The following is a 16,780-nucleotide window of genomic DNA, read 5'->3' as shown; positions in this document are numbered from 1 at the left end:
TCTCTCTCTCTCTCTCTCTCTCTCTCTCTCTCTCTCTCTCTCTCCTTGGGCTTCCCTATTCACTGAGACACAACAATATTGAAATTAGGCCAATTAATAATCCTACAATGATCTCTAAATGTTTAAGAGAAAGGAAGTCAGTCAATGTGGCAAACTTCCTGGTTGTCTTACTTTAAGAAATTGCCATACCCACCCCACCCCTCAGCAGCCACCACTCTGATCAGTCAGCAGCCATCAACATTGAGGCAAGATTCTCCAACAGTAAAAAGATTATGACTTGCTGAAGGCTCAGATGATGGTTAAGCATTTTTTAGGAATAAAGTATTTTTTGATTAAGGTATGTACATTGGTTTTTTTTTAGGCACAATACTATTGTAAACTTAATAGACAAAAATATACAATAGATAGCATACTAGACCTGGAGTCAAGAATATCTGAATTCAAATCTGGCCTCAGACACTTACTAGCTGTGTGACTTTGGGAAAATACCCTTATTTGCTCCTCAGTTCCCTTTAAAATGGAGACACACTGCAAAAGGAAATGGCAAACTATTCTAGTATCTTTGCCAAGAAGACTCCTTGGTCAATACCCATGGCATCATCTGGAATCAGATACGACTGAATGACTGAACAACAGAAATGATGTAAATATAACTTGTACATATGCACTGGGAAACAAAAAAAAAATCACGTGACTTGCTTTTTTAGTGATAATCGCTGTATTGTGGTGGTCTGGAACTGAACCCTCAATATCTCTGATATGTGTCTGTATTGTGTACCTAATCTATCTCACTGGTCCACTACTTTATTTCTTCTCCAGTACCAGATTGTTTTGATGGTTACTGCTTTGTAATAAAGTTTGAGATCTAGTACTACTGGGCACCTTCCTTCACTTTTTTTTTCATTGATTCCTTTGATATTCTTGACCTTTTGTTCCTCCAGACAGATTTTGTTTTTTGCTCATTTTCCAGCCTATTTCTTGACTTTTAGCTTTATGTTAAAGTTGGGCTCTGCTCTTGGAGTAGAGGGGCACTATCTCCAGTTTGAATTTTTTCTTGCTGCTATTTTCAGAGCTAGCTCTGGGGGACTATAAGTGTTTGGTTCTTCAAAGGTGGTATGATCTAAGGAGAGATGGGGTACTGCTTTACTGGCCTGTGCTGTGGTCTGTGATCCACCAGAAGTACTCTTCTCCATTATGGATCAGTGACCAGGGCCCTGCACTCCTGTAGTCACAAATGCCAATTAGCTAATGCTCTTCTTTGTCCCTGTGACTGGGATCTGGAACTGAGTATGGGCAATGCAACAGAGTCATGCACCCAGTGCCAACAAAGAGTTCCCATAATCTCCTTCTGACCAGTTGGCCAACCCCCTTACTACCTGTGGGTTGAGAGGTCTTAAAGCTACTGCTGCTTTCACTGATACAGCTGCCTCCAAGGAATGCTGTTGGCACCTTGGCACCTGCCTGCATGGTCTGCACTGGGCTTTAGGTTCAACTGTCACCCTGATGAAACAGATCTTTCCTGCCAACCTCCTAAGTTGTTCTAGGCTAGAAAATTATTTCTTCCTGACATTTTGTTTGTTTTACTGCTCCAGAATTCGATTTGAGGTGTTATTTTAAAGTTGTTTTGATGGGAATTTGGTAGAGTTTATGTGAGTCCTTGCCTTTACCCCTCCATCTTGGCTTTATCCTCACTCCTTTATCATCCCATTGTCTTTTAATTGCTAAATTGGGTGATCTTTTCTCAGTTCTCATTCTCCTTTACCTATTTGTTTCATTTAATATTGTTGATGATATCATTTCTTCCTGGATGCTCTCTCCTTTGGCATTTTTATGACACTACTCTCCTGGTTCTTTTCCTACCTTTCTAACCATTTGTTCTCAGACTTTTGTGCTATCATCATCCACATCCACTTAACTGTGGGTGCTTCCCCAGTGCCTGTCCTGGGACCCTCTTTTCTTTTCTCTAGACTCATTCTCTTGGTGATCTGATCAACTCTAATGTATTTAATTATCACCTCTATGCAGATGATTTACAGTTTTATATATCCAGCCTCCCCCCCATCTCTACTCTGAGTTTCACAATTACCATATCACTAATTGCATATTAGATATTTCAAACTGAATATTCTGGAGACATCTCAAACTCAACATATCCAAAAAAGGATTTAATGTCTTCCCCCGAACTCATATTTCTTCCAAATACCTATTTCTGTTGAACACAAAGCATTTTTCCAGTCTTCAAGTTTCATAATCTTGTTATTATCCTTGAGTCATTACTCTCTTTTCCCCCACATTTTTAGTTACCAAATCCTGCCATTTCTACCTCCGAAATATGTCTTACATCTGTCTCCTTCTCTCTATCATACTGCCATTACTTTAGTGTCTTATCACCTCTCAATTAGATTATTATTGACCAACTACTAATTAGTTTTACTGTCTCAAGTCTCTCCCACTCCAGTTCATTCTATACTTGATGCCAAAGTGATTTTCCTTAGGCACTGATTGGATCATGTCATTCCCCTATTCAGAAAACTCCAATGACTTCATATTGCCCATAGGATTAAATATAAACTTTTCTAACTTTTAAAGACCTTAACAATGTATCTCTTCAACTCCACCTCATAGATTCTCTCTCTTCCTTAAAGACTTAGCTCAAACACTGTTTGCTATGTGAAGTCTCTCCTGATTCACCATTACCAACTGCTAGTGCTTCCCCTCTTAAACTACCTTTAATTTAACTACTTTGTATTTATTCCCTTCATATTTATTCTGTATTTACTTATGTAAGTTTTTTCCTCCCCTATTAGAATGTAAACTCCTTGAGAAGAGGGATTGTTTCGTTGTTAATTCTTTGTATTTATGTCCTTAGGGTCTAGACCAGTTATGGTACTGTTCTAGTAAGTGTTTAATAAATACTTGATTGATTGATCATGATAGGTACTGTTTTCCATGTAAAAATATACTCTTTTGCCCTTGTTTTTAGTAGTGATAATGGGTTAGTACTGAGTCAGCCACACATTATTGCATGTGACCAGTGACATGCATTTGTGAGAGGATAGGTCAAGGCAACAAAGTAGTCTACAGAAGATTTTTTTTCTTTGTATGAAACCAACTGACTTTACAGGTATCAAGTCTGCAGCACTATTAGTGGCATATGCTCTAACCAAGTGAATTGACTACTCTAGACAAACTGATTTCTAGGTCCCTTAAATTACTCATCTTTTTTCCTAAGTGACACTTCTCACAGATAAAAGCTTATGAAACTCGTAACTAGATCAGTCACAGTCACTCTTGGAAACTGTCTCAGAGAGGTTATGATTCATTTTGGTAGAGAGAATGCCAACCCTAAAGATCCTTAAAGTATTAAGTAAATAGGGTAAATATATTCTTTTAGTATATTTTTTCTACTAAAATTTGATATTTATGTAAAAATTATTTTTTTAGAATGGCAAAATGAAAACTTAAAAGAATCCAAAGACCAACAGGATCATTTGATGTCAGAATTAGAAGAAATTAAAATGTCTCTGCAAAAAAGTGAGGTATGTTTTATGTTATTTTAAATATTCTTTATAGGCAGTAAAACCCAATGAACAGACATTTTTTGATTACTACTTTGTGCATGATAAAGAGAAAACTAAGGAGATATGACATAGTCCTTGACCTCAAAGAGGTGAGACAAGATCTAAAAAGGTAATCATCAATAAACAGTTACCAAACATTTATTAATTACCTCCTATGTCTCAAGCACTATATTACAAGTTAGGGATATAAAGATAAAAATGAAACACTAAAAGATAGTTTTTTATGTGTCAAATAGGTAATATAGGCAATAAGTGGATTATTTTATATTATTTATGCATCATTTGGTACTATAATTTTTGGAATATGTATTATATCATGTCTCCTGGTTAGACTGTAAACTCAGTGAGTCCAAGGATCATGTTTCCTTCAATCTTTTTGTCCTCTACATTGCTTCAAATAAGGCCCTGAATATAGTCAGGCCTTAATAAATATTGGTTTAAGTAAAATGGTATATGAATTCAGAGAAGCAAGAGATCATTGTGGGTTGGAGAAGCTTAAGAAGGTGTTCCATCAGAGAAAGGACTTCAGCTGGGCTTTGAAGGAAAGGTACAATGGTAGAGCTCAACATTTATTGTACTCCCAATGTAATACCAAGTGGATGTAGTATGGTGGAGGAGGGTGAGAATTAATACCAAAAGTTCTCCTCCCTACCTTCCCTTAGTCTTTGGAAATTTAGTTAGCCTTACTCTGGTACACCAATTAGTTCATTTTTTAAGCCTAAGGGCAATCAATATAATAATCCCTTAGCTCCATGGAATCTTCTGTGCTGTTTTATTGATTTTAAAAGTTAAGTTTAAAAGTTATGACCCCAATCACCATTGCTTAGAACCTCTAGTTGGGAAAATTCCTAACATTTAGATAGAAGCTTGGCTCTCTGCCTTAATTTAAACTTATTTTTATCTCTCACATCCTATAGTTGAGTCAAAATCCAGGTTCCTGAAAACATTTGGGTAAAGAAGTGAGTGAAGTATGTTATACTGTCTGTTAATGGATAGGCACCAGAAGGGGAACCTGGGGAAAGTTAGTAGACATCTTGGACTTCCCTTGGTCCATGAAGAAATGGGCAAAACTGGTGATATCAAGTCTTTTATATTTTATTTATTTATTTATTTTTGGCTAGGCAATGGGGTTAAGTGACTTGCCCAAAGTCACACTGTAAGTGTTATGTTTTTGAGGCCGGATTTGATCTCAGGTCCTCCTGAATCCAGGGCTAGTGCTCTATCCACTGTGCCACCTGGCTGCCCCTCAAGTCTAAGATACCTCTAAGGCCAATAGTCTTCCTTGATCTCTCCCTTCTTTGCCACAACTCAGTTCAATTTGTTGTTCTTTTTTCCTGTGGTCCTTATGTTGCTAATTCTTTCTGTCTCAGAGCTGGGGAGGCTGACCTTATTGCTGCTGCTGCTTATCTACTGAAGTCTCCACCATTTTTTTTCTTCTCAGTAGGAATTTCTTAGATTGTGTAAGTTCAGAGTGTGGCTCAATTTTGCCTTCTGACTCAAAGATCACAGTAATGCCAAGTTGATATTAAGGTGGGAAATTCTATCTTGAGAAGGGGAATGCTCAATCCTGTGAACTACAAATCCAAAGATGCCACTCAGTTCTCAAACCCTTACTACAGTTAATAGATATGAGGGATGTCACATCATACAGAGGCAAATTACAGAGACCGGAACATACATTTATCTATTTAAGCTGAAAACTTTTCCTTTGCTAGGTTGTTCATGCCTATAGACTGAGGCTGGTAGATCCCTTGAGTTCGGAAGTTCTGAGATATAGTAGGGCTAAAGCTTATTGAGTCTCCCACCAATATGGTGAGACCCCAGGAGTGGAGGCCACCAGGATACGTAAGAAGGAGCAAATCTTCCCAGATTGGAAATGGAGCAGGTCAAAGCTTCCACATGTATCAACATTAGGATTGGACTTGTGAGTGGCTGCTGTACTTCTAGCTTGGGAGAGAGATAGAGAGACCCAGTCTCAAAAACAAACAAAAACCCAAAACTTTTCTTTTTAAATGCATTTTGAATATGTCTTTTTGTTTTGTATTTAATTCATTTTAGAGTTCTCAAAAGATATTAGAGGAAGAATTACAGACTGCTGGCAAAACAATAATTCAGCTTACGAGAGAAAAAGAAGCTCAAATGGAAGAAATGAGTGAAGCTAAGGTTACACATTCATCAGTCGTTGCTGAATTTACAACTACTATTTCCAACTTGAAGGAACTGTTGAGAAGAGAACAGCACAGGTGAAAACAATAACAAAATACAACTTTAGATTTAGCATGATGAAAATTCACCTGCTTTTGTTATACATTGAGTATTTTCTACTAATTATCAAATTAACTTCTTATAGCAATTATAATTTATTCCCGTTGTGTATGATTCAGGTGAACAGAACATCAGTGTTTTATTGGAATAGTCTTAATTTTTAAAGACTTATCCTAGATAGGGAGGTATGTTAGGGAAAGTTCTAAGTAGGCTCTGTTTGAGGCTCAAAGGGCCTTGAATATAGCCATTACACAAACTTGATAGTATTTGTAGATTGCTTTGTGAATGACTGTCCACTAATAAACTAAATTGAGGATAATTTGTGAAAAATTACTATAATATCGAGATATATAAGGAATTGACATAAACATATAAGAACAAGAGCTAATCCCTACTATCCAAATGGTTAAAGAGTATGGATAGGCAGATTTCAAATGAAGAAATGCCATCTGTTAACAGTCAAATGAAAGAATGCTCCAAATCTTCAGTAATAGCAGAAATATGAATTAAAACAATTATAAGATGTTACCTCACACTAATGATATTTATTGTCAGAGATGACAAAGAACAAAAATGGCAAATATTAGAGGGGCTGTTAGAAGATAAGCACCATAGTCTACTTGGTCCAATCATTCTGGAAATATCTGAAACTATACTAGAAAAGTTATCAAACTATACATATTCTTTGGCCCAATGATACTAGTATATTAGGCATATACTTCAATGATAGCAAATATATAGGAAAGGTCTTTGTATATAAATGAAACTATTTATAGCAGCATTGTTTTATAGTAACAAAGAACTAAAAGGAAAATGAGTGCCCATCAGTTGGGGAATGGTTGAACAAATTATGGTATATGAATGTAATGGAATATTATTGAATCTTAAGAAACAATGAATATGAAGAATTCAGAAAAATATAGGAAGAATTGAATGAACTGATACAGCATGAAATATGCAAAAGCGGGTGAACAATTTACACAGTATCTATAATAATGTAGTCATTATGTATATTGTTCTCCTGATTTTGCTTTCTTTGCTCTGTATCATTTCATTGATATAAGACCTTAAAGTCTTATATTAATGCTGCTGCTGTTAGGAGATAAAAAAAACAAAAGGTAAAATAATCTCTGCTCCCAAGGAGCTCTTATACTCTATGGAGGGAGATAACATATACATATAATACATGTACACACATTTATACATGTATATATATACAGAATAGGTACAAAATAAATTCAAGAAAGTTAAATGCAAAGTAGTTAGGAGGGATGATTACTAGTAGTTGGGGAAATCAGGAAAGCCTTCATAAAAAGGTGGTGCTTAGGTAATGCAGGTTAAGGTTATGAAATAGAGAACTGTCCCTTTTGGGGAAAGTTAGTACACAGACATGGAAATGGGAGATGGAACATGTGAGGAACAGAGTCAAGGCCAGTTTGACTGGACTGTAGCGTCCTGGGAAGGGAGTGATATATGAGTGTGGAGATATAGGTTGGAACCAGATTGTGAGCAACTTCAAATCCCAAAAAGGACTTTATATAGGAGTCAGTAGAGACAATGCAGTCACCTTTGTAATGACTTTCCTGGGTCTTAATTGTGAATTAGCCAGTACAGCCAAACCTAGCCTACTATATATAGTGGGTCCTAGATCCAAGGCCATGCTTCCCATTCCATCCAATCATCTACCTTGCCTATAATGTTCACATCTTCACTGCTGCTGTAGGCATATTTTCCTTCCCTCTTTTCTTCCCCTTTCACCTCTTACTTTGGATAGAGTAATCAAATCAGTACTACCATCAATTATGGAAAGAGTGTTTCAGTTGACTCCCCTATGAGTCCACTCAGCAACCTTGTGACTTTCCAAACTAAAACATCCTTAAAGCATTATATAAATATTAGCTAATAATAACAATAACTTATTTTTATAATGTCTAGCCACTACTCTATTATACTTTATGTTTCAGGGTAGGATTCCTCTCTTACCACATTTAACAAATAAATCAAAGAACCTGATGAAAATTTAGTATAAAAACAAAATGCTTCATACCCTGTGATCATACTACTTTATGAGGTATGAATATTTTGATTGGGTCAAGGAAGAAAATGATGTGATTGACTGAGAAGGTTGTTGTTGTTTGTCTTTCCTTCTGAAGAGGACCATAACATCAGGGAGGTGATGCCATGACATGCACGTGAATTGGATTTGAGTGAGGGATGGCTGTGAAAAATCACCAACCTTACTTCTCCAAAGCCATCTGGGTCCAGTGGCAAGATATAGCTCAGGATGACTGGTGATGGCCCTGGATGCAGTGGGAGACCTTGGCCTTTTCAAGCTAAGGTCTTTAACAGATCTCAGTTTGAGGCAATGCCCACTTAGTGATTAAGGCTAGGTAAGAAATGAAGCAAAGAGTGGCCTCTTTTGCCTAGTCAAAAAAATCAACTTGAGAGGATTTCTGGCCAAAACAGAAATAATTGCTATTTACATTTGTTCTGAGCCTTCAGGACCCAAACAATGATCTAGTAGGGCTTGGTCTGGGTCTTATTGTTGGCCAGTCAACGAGAGGCAGATTGACTGAGAAGATCAGTCATTAAACATATATAAAATGGCAGTCAGTTCATTGGTGAGCTCAGTCCCAAAGTGTACAGGCCATGGAGGATTTCAGTTCTGGGGTTAAGGATTCTAGTTCAAGCCAAGCCTGAAAGAGAGCCACTCTTACGCAGAAGGTAGAACTCATTCTCTTTCTTCCCCTCCTTCCACTGACTATGTCATTAGAAAGAGAAGGACAAGGGGAGACAACTCATGCAATATGGAATAGAGAGACACACACTGAGGAGAACCATGAGCAAATGCAGACATAGAATGGTATAGAAAGAAAGCAACCTGAGGGAAGAAACTGGTTAAAGGTATGTAATACCTTGAACCAAAAAAGAATACCATCCAGACTCAAGAAAGGACTTAGAGTAACCAGTAGTTGTGATTTAATCTTTTGGTCATACATACATTGTCTGCATATATCCTCACCATCATTATACTCTTAAGTTTAAGAGTACTCTTCTACTTAGACTCTCTTAGACTCTGTGTGTACTCATGCAAGAGTATGCCCCAAAGTTTTGGGGGAGGAGGTAAATGTTTTATACCAACTGTTCTTATTATATTAACTTAGCGCTTTTCTAAAAGCTAATTAACTGGTTGCTAATCAGTGGGGAGCACACCAGAGGGGACTAGTACCAGAAAACCAAAAACCCTAGAGACCCTCAGGGTTGCTCCTGGATCCCTGAGAGAAGAAATCATAGTCATTGCCCTTTCAGAGCCTAACCAACTAGACAGTTTGAGTTGTGAGAATGAGTGTATTATCTCCTCCTACTAGTATGTCTCGTGAAGACTGGGACTATTTTGCTTTTGTGTTTTCATTCCAACAGTTAGTGCAGTGCTTGGTACATAGTAAGCACTGAAGAAATATTTTTTATCCATTTATTCATTTTCTCACATAATTCCAAATTGTTTTACAGGAATGAATTCACGGCTCCACTAACAATGTGTTAGTGAGCCTGGCCTCCATCAGCCCCACCAACATTGACTATTTCTGTCTATCATCTTTGTCAGTGCTGAGTGACTTTATTAAAGGTGGTTACAGAGGAGGAGAGTAAAAATTGAAAAACATGATTTGGAATCAAGAAATTAAAGAGGCCCTCACTGAAGCAAGGCAGTTCTTTTACATATTATTATTTGATTATCCCAGTCATTATAGTAGCTTTTCCAAACCTTTTTCTCCTTTCTCAAACACCCCATTGCTCCCCTTTTTTCCACCCTCTCAGCTTAGAATCTTATAATCTTGCCTCATAAATCACTAAAAAAATTGAGGTTATCCATTGAGACCTCCCCCTTCACCTTCCTCCTCATCTCATCATTCAGATGCCTTTCTTCACTATATTCTTAGCCCTTATCTTGCATGAAAAGGTGGCCTTTCTCTTTGCCAAGGCAAACTCTTCTACATGTACACATTATCCCATTCTATCTCATCTTCTTCAGTATATTGTTCCCTCTATAATTCTCACTATTTCACTAACTTTCAATCTTTCCCTGTTTATTGGCTGCTTCTCCACTGCCTCCAAACATGTCCCTGTCTCCCCAGTCCTTAAAAACCCCTTTTTAAAATCCATTAATCCCCACTAACTATTGTCTTATGTATCTCCTTAATTTCATAGCTAAATTCCTTGAGAAAGCCCTCTGCAATCAGGGCCTCCACTTCTTTCCCTGAACTTTCTGCAGTCTGGTTTCCAAACTCATCATTCAACTGGAACTTCTCTTTCCAAAATCAGTCAGCAAACATTTATTAAGTACCTAAGATGTCAGTAAATAAACATTTATTAAATGCCTATTATATGTTAGGCACTATGCTAAGTGCTGGAGATATAAATATGAAAAAAAGTCCCTGTCCTCAAGGAGTTTACAATCTAATGGTAGAAGATTACTCATAAAAGGAAGGTGAAAAGTGAGGAAGGGAGTGCAGCCAAGGAAACTACCAGATGTAAGGGCATGGTGGGAAAATCAAGGAAGTCTCAAAAAATAGTGTAGCCGGGTGAGAAATGAGTAGTTTTTTCTGATCCAAGCTCCCTCGTTAAGTGGAGGTTTTGGAGTTCATTGCTTCACCTTGCAATCAGAGAGACAGGGATTGGTGATGAGGGGGAGTCCTAAAGATGATGACATCTTGTAAGGTGATGAGGTTTTCACAATAATGAGCTTGCTTGGCACATGGTGGAGAAGTCAAAGCTGTCCCAACTTAGAGCAATCAAGTAAGAAAAGTGGCAAGCACTGTGCTTGGGGATACAACTAAAGGTAAAAAAACAGTGTCAACGAGCTCACAATCTTCAAAATTGTCATTTATCTCTTAATTGACAATTCTAATGGCCCTTTCTCAGTCCTCATCCTTCTTGACATCTCTGCAGCCTTTTGTGCTGTTAATCACCTTCTCCTTGATATTCTATTCTCTCTAGATTTTTTCCACACTTCTTTCTCCTGGTGGTTCTCCTAACTTTCTGACTGATCCTTCTTAGTCTCTTTTGCTGGATCTTTATTTAGATCAGGCCCACTGCTGTGGTATAAACAGTTCTTGCTTTACATAATTTCATGTTATGCAAATTCAACTTTATGTAAAGAATTCCAAAGAAATCCACATTCCAAAAAAATTATAAAAATTCCTTAATACAAAGCAGATACTATACAATAAGACACTGTATGATGTGGGCAGTGTCAATGGGTGGGAAGCTGGAAGCTTCTCTGAGTAAGTTCCCAGTTGTCTGCAGACAGTGAATGATACTGTTCCTTCCCCTGCATTCAATAGTGATCCCTATATTTTCACCATGACTGGCAGCAAATGTGCTCAAGAGGAAAAGTGAACTGTCGTAAGCATAAGCCAATAGAATTGGAAATGAAAATGAAAATAATTAGAAAATATGAAAGGCAAAAATTGTCATCAGTGGCACATGAACTTAGTCTTGTAGTATCGACTCTGAACACTATAGTGAAGGATATTGCCCAGGAAAAGGAGCACACAAAAGGCAGTACTTGCATGAAGTTGACTTATCTGTCAAAACAAAGGGAAGATGCTGTTCTAGAAATGGAAAAACTATTAACCACATGGACAGAAGACCAGACTTAGAAGAATATTCCTTTAAGTTTTATGGCAATTCAAGCCAAGGTTCAATGCCTCTTTGAAGATTTAAAGGTAAAAATGCAAAAAGAAGGTCCCTGCTTCCCAGAGCCAATCTTTAATATAGATGAAACCATCCTATTTGATCAAAGAATGCAATCTTGAAACTACATCTTTGTGGAGGAAAAAAAACTATGCTGGGGCATAAAGCTTCAAAAAATGGTTTCTCTTCTGCTTGGAGGGAATGTGTCTGGAACTTACAAATTAAAAGTTGTCTTATGCACTACTCAGAAAATCCCAGAGCATTGAAAGGAATCACCAAGGCAATATTACTTGTGCATTATTTCACCAAGCTTAAGGCATGGGGCAGCTAGGTGGTGTAGTGGATAGTGAACCAAATCTGGAATCATGAAGACTCAACTATCTGAGTTAAAAACTCTGGCCTCAGGGCAACTAGGTGGTGTCGTGGATAGTGTACTGGCCCTAGAGTCAGGAGGACCTGAGTTCAAATCCAACTTCAGACACATAACACTTAATAGCTGTGTGATTCTGGGCAAGTCACTTGACCCCAATTGCCTTGCTTATCCTCCCCAAAACAACAACAGCAACAGCAAAAACAACAACAAACCTCTGTCCTCAGATACTCACTAGCTGTGTGACCCTGGGCAAGTCACTTGACCCTGTTTACCTCAGTTTCCTCATCTGTAAAATGAGTAGGAGAAGGAAATGGCAAAACACTCCAGTATCTTTGTCAAGAAAACCCCAGATGGGGTCGTGAAGAGTCAGACGTGCCTGAAAAATGACTGAACAACAACAAAAAAGCATTATTATCTTTGAACAATGGTTTATCCAGAGATGGGGAACCTGTGTCCTTGAGGCCACCTTCTAGGTCCTCAAGTACGGAGCTTTGACTGAATCTAAATTTCACAGAACATTTGTTTGGATTCAGTCAAAGGGCCACACTTGAGGACCTAGAAGGCCACAGGTTCCCCACCCCTGGTTTATGCAATGCTTTATTCCCTAAACCAAAAAGTTATGTAATGATAATGTCATTCCTTTAAAGATTCTACTTCTTTTGATAATGCCTGAGGTCACATTCTCCATCTGGATGATTTTAATGAAAATGTAAAAATGATCTACTTTCCCCCCTAAAACTACCTCATTATTACAACCTATAGATCAGGGAGTGATTGTACACTATATTTACCCAGGGAATTGCAGCTTTGGGATGCTGATAAGGACTTGATGTTGAGAGATTTCTGGAAGTCTTATGATATTTGCCATGCAAATATTATATTTGCTATATATTACTAAGGTATGGGAAGATGTAACTGAAACAAGTATGAAGATAGTTTGGAAAAAAGGGCGCACAGTTCATTCTGATTTATGGATTGACAAAGATGAACTATTTAAAGAAGTGAGTAACAAGATTGTAAAATTAGCAAGATGATGTGGAGGAGTTGATTTCATCTCATGGAGAAGAACTGTCAGATGAGCATCTGAATGAACTTTTAGCTGCAAAGATTTCAGAAAATGAAAGAAAAGCTTTAGAACTTGAGGTCAAACCAAAAAGGTTCACAATGAAACAGTTAGCAGAAGCATTTCATCATTTGAGTGAATTTTTTTTCTTTTATTGAAAAGATGGATCCAAATACTTCAAGATTTTTAAAAGTTCAAAGTCTAGTTGATAATATTGCTTGTTATGATATGCAAGGAAAAAAAAGAGAGCCACTCTTCAGACATCTCTGGAAAGCTTCATAAAAAAAGTTGCCCAGTCACCCACCAGTGATAAAGGCTTAGGTGCAGTGGGAAGGGGCAACATACTGCACACCTGTGCTAATTTTACTGTATAGTATTGTGCATGCTTTATCATTTACTTTACCTTTAATGTCATAATTCTGTTTATTATCATGATACAGTACTTAATATGTCTGCATTTTAGTACATGTGTGACTTGTATAAGGTTTTATTTTGTGTATGCCTTTGTTGTATAGGCTAAGTGAAGTAGATGGGTAAGGGCAAATTCATATTATGTAAAATTGTTTTACATAGAGGTCTGCTGAGCACATTACTTATGTAATGTGAACTGTCAGTGTTTCCCAGAGCTTGGTCCTGGGTCCTTTTGTCCCTCTATACTATTTTAGCTTAGAGATCTCAACTCCCATGCATTTAATTATCATCCCTGGCTTTCTTCAGGTCTTAGCTAAAATTTGGTCTTCTGTAAAAAGTCTTTTCCATTTTCCTTCAATGGTGCCTTCCCTCTGAGATTACCTTCCATTTACCCTGTATGTATCTGTTTTTTACATAAGTGCTTTGAATGCTATTACCCCCATTAGATTGTGAGCTCATTGAGGATAGGGATTACTTTGTATCTCTTTGAATCCCCAGTACTTAGCACAGTGCCTAGCATAGCTGAGAAATATGTGTGATGAGCTCCTTGAGGGCAAGGACCATATTTTTGTCTATTTCCAATACTTAGCGTAGTGCCAAGTCACATAAAATACTTAATAAATGCTTGTTGACTTGACTGAGAAGTCTCATCATCTCTGTAGCATCAATATTTTCTTCAAAAATCCTTTGCTATTGGGCATGTATGCTTTCCACTTGAGATCATTTAGATTTTGATCATTTTGATCCTGTAGCCACCCACTGACTATGAACATATCTAAGATAGATAATGTTTATACTAATTCTCAAGCAATTCTTCGTGCTTTAGTTGTATTTTTAGAGTTTGGAGGCCAGTAACCCCCAGCTTGTAGAAAAAAGAGACTTTTCATTCCCTTAAAACTATTTCCTTTCTTCTCCCCCCAATCTATTTTTAGCTGCTATCAAGGGGGACTAGCCCAAGGTTCAGCTGTAGGACTCAATCTGGGGACTCTGGTGAAGAAAGATGAAGTTCTTCACAAAAACTATAATCCTAGCTTCAGCAGTATTCTCAATGTTTTTCCCTCACTGCACAACTGACTTAAACTCATTAGTCTGGGGGCAGTGGAGAAGGGAGAGGAACTAACCTTTCTTATCCTTTCTATCATTGTCCCACCTGCCCTGGCTACTGTGCCCATCTGCTATCCTGAATTATCTAGTAAAAAAAAATATGGTCATATCTTAATGTGCAATAAAGAGAAATTTTTTTTTGTGATTATAGAATAATAGAATTTTATAATTAGGAAGGACCTTGGTGATCAAGTACAAATCTTTCATTTTGAAAGTTTAGGAAATGAGCTCTGATGAGTTTAAATGAATTGTCCAAGTCATATAGCTAGTTTTCAAACCTATCTTCTTTTTAATAGGTTACATCAAGGGTGGGGAACCTGCGGCCTCGTGGCCACATATGGCCCTTTAGGTCCTCAAGTTTGGCCCTTTGACAGTGTTCTGTGAAGTTTAGATTTTTTCAAAGGGCCACACTTGAGAACCTAATTTGTTCTGTAAAGTTTGGATTCAGTAAAAAGGGCTGCACTTGAGGACCTAGAGGGCCACATGTGACCTTAAGGCCATAGGGTTCCCACCTCTGGGTTACACTGTATATCAAAGTGCATCTTATAGATGACACTGAGTAAATTAAATGCTAATTCTCTGTATTTCTTCCTAAATGTTTAGTTTGGAGTAAAAATTTAAGATACAAGATTATAAGGATATGATTTACATTTTTAAATAAAGGCAATATAGGATAGGATTCAGTCATTTATTTTTAATGATAAAATATCACATTTTCAAAATAAACATTTATAAGAACTGATAATGAATTAATATAAAATCCCTATTGATTTCAAAGGGATCTTTGCATTCAAATGAAGTAGGCAAATAAATATATTACTTAAGTTCTGACTATCTTTTATATAATCTGACCTTAGATAACTGAATTGTTTACTTAAATATATTTGTAGTTGACATTTTACATTTTTAAAATATATTTTAAAAGATTGGAGCAAAATGAAGAACAGCTGAAAACTCTTACCTTGGAGCTACAGAAGAAATCAAGTGAACTGGGTAAAGTTTAAAGAGTAACAAGTATGCTTTTTAATAATTAATCTAAAAATTAATTATTTCAAAATAAAATAGGTTAGCTACTATGTGGTTTCTAGTTTTTTATTTGATCATTTTGTCTAGCTTTAAGGAAATAGGAAAGTCTTAAAATCAACTCTTAAAAAAAGCTTACCAAGTTTTCCAGTTCATGGACTCTTTTAATTGTAAGGAACCTGAAGGGGTCATAGGGTACCTAGATTACTGACTTCAGGATTCTTAAAAGTTTTTATTGTTAGACATAGCATTTATATTTTGTATCTCACATGCATATTTAATATTTTAGCCATTCTGGAGAATTAAATATATATAGGAAAAATGTAAGTTTATCTTTAAAATATATGCCATATATAATTTTACATGTAATTAACAATGGTACTATCAAACTTTAACTGGGCCCTCACTGCTTTTAAAAATTAATTCCTTTTTATATTTTTCATAGCTGCTGTTGCAAAGGTTATCCTCTTCTCAAACCTAGTTTCATTCTTAGTTCTTTTTCAGATTACTATGTCTCCTGCTTTATAGAGAAAATTGAGACTAAATGACATGCTCCATGTTTTATCTTTTTGATATCTCAAAACCTCTGTATGTCTTCCCCATACTTTCTTCCTTTTCTCTGTTTTCAAAGGATGAAGTTACTCTGCTTCTTGCCCAAATTAACCCCTAAATTTGTGCTCTATCCTATCTCATCCTCCAGGACTTTGATCTATCATGCACTACCTTCCTATTCTGCGTTTCAAATCTTTTTCTACTGGCTTTTTAAAAAAAATTTTAATTTTTTTATTTTTAGGCAGTTGGGGTTAAGTGACTTGCCCAGGGTCACACAGCTAGCAAGTGTCAAGTGTTTGGTCTGAGGCCAGATTTGAACTCAAGTCCTCCTGTGGCTTCTTTCCTTCTGGGTAGAAATGTGCTCAATTCTCTTTCATCATTTAAACAAAAAACAAACAAAAAACTTGGATATTTTTCCCCTGCATTCTGCTGCATTCTCTAGCTAATTCCCTATCTTTCTATTCACTTTCACTGCTAAACTTCTACTGAGTAGTCTATATTCACTGTCTTTACTTCCTCACCACCTGTAATCTGGCTTCTGTCCACATCATTCTACTGAAGCTGCTCTCTATAAACTAACCAATAACAGTGTTAAATCAAATGCCTTTTCACTCCTCATCATTCTTGAATTTTTTGTAGCATATAACACTGTAAAGCTTAGCACAGTGTCAGGCACATAGTAGACAACATATAAATGATTATTTCCCTTCCTCT

The 16,780-nt window shown here is 36.8% G+C and overlaps 1 protein-coding gene across 1 annotated transcript in view; it reads left to right on the top strand.

Moving 5' to 3' along the window:
* SYCP1 (synaptonemal complex protein 1) overlaps positions 1-16,780 on the top strand; it is a 101,691-nt gene that overhangs the window by 32,809 nt on the left and 52,102 nt on the right. The window contains exons 11-13 of the mRNA XM_027866735.1: positions 3,445-3,539; positions 5,640-5,824; positions 15,417-15,484. Coding sequence (XP_027722536.1) covers positions 3,445-3,539; positions 5,640-5,824; positions 15,417-15,484 — 348 coding nt within the window. The remainder of the gene's footprint in view (positions 1-3,444; positions 3,540-5,639; positions 5,825-15,416; positions 15,485-16,780) is intronic.

The sequence above is a fragment of the Vombatus ursinus genome, unplaced genomic scaffold (assembly GCF_900497805.2).
Source record: "Vombatus ursinus unplaced genomic scaffold, bare-nosed wombat genome assembly UNPS02014782.1, whole genome shotgun sequence".
NCBI lineage: Eukaryota > Metazoa > Chordata > Mammalia > Diprotodontia > Vombatidae > Vombatus > Vombatus ursinus.
This window is presented reverse-complemented; position numbering and strand designations above follow the sequence as displayed.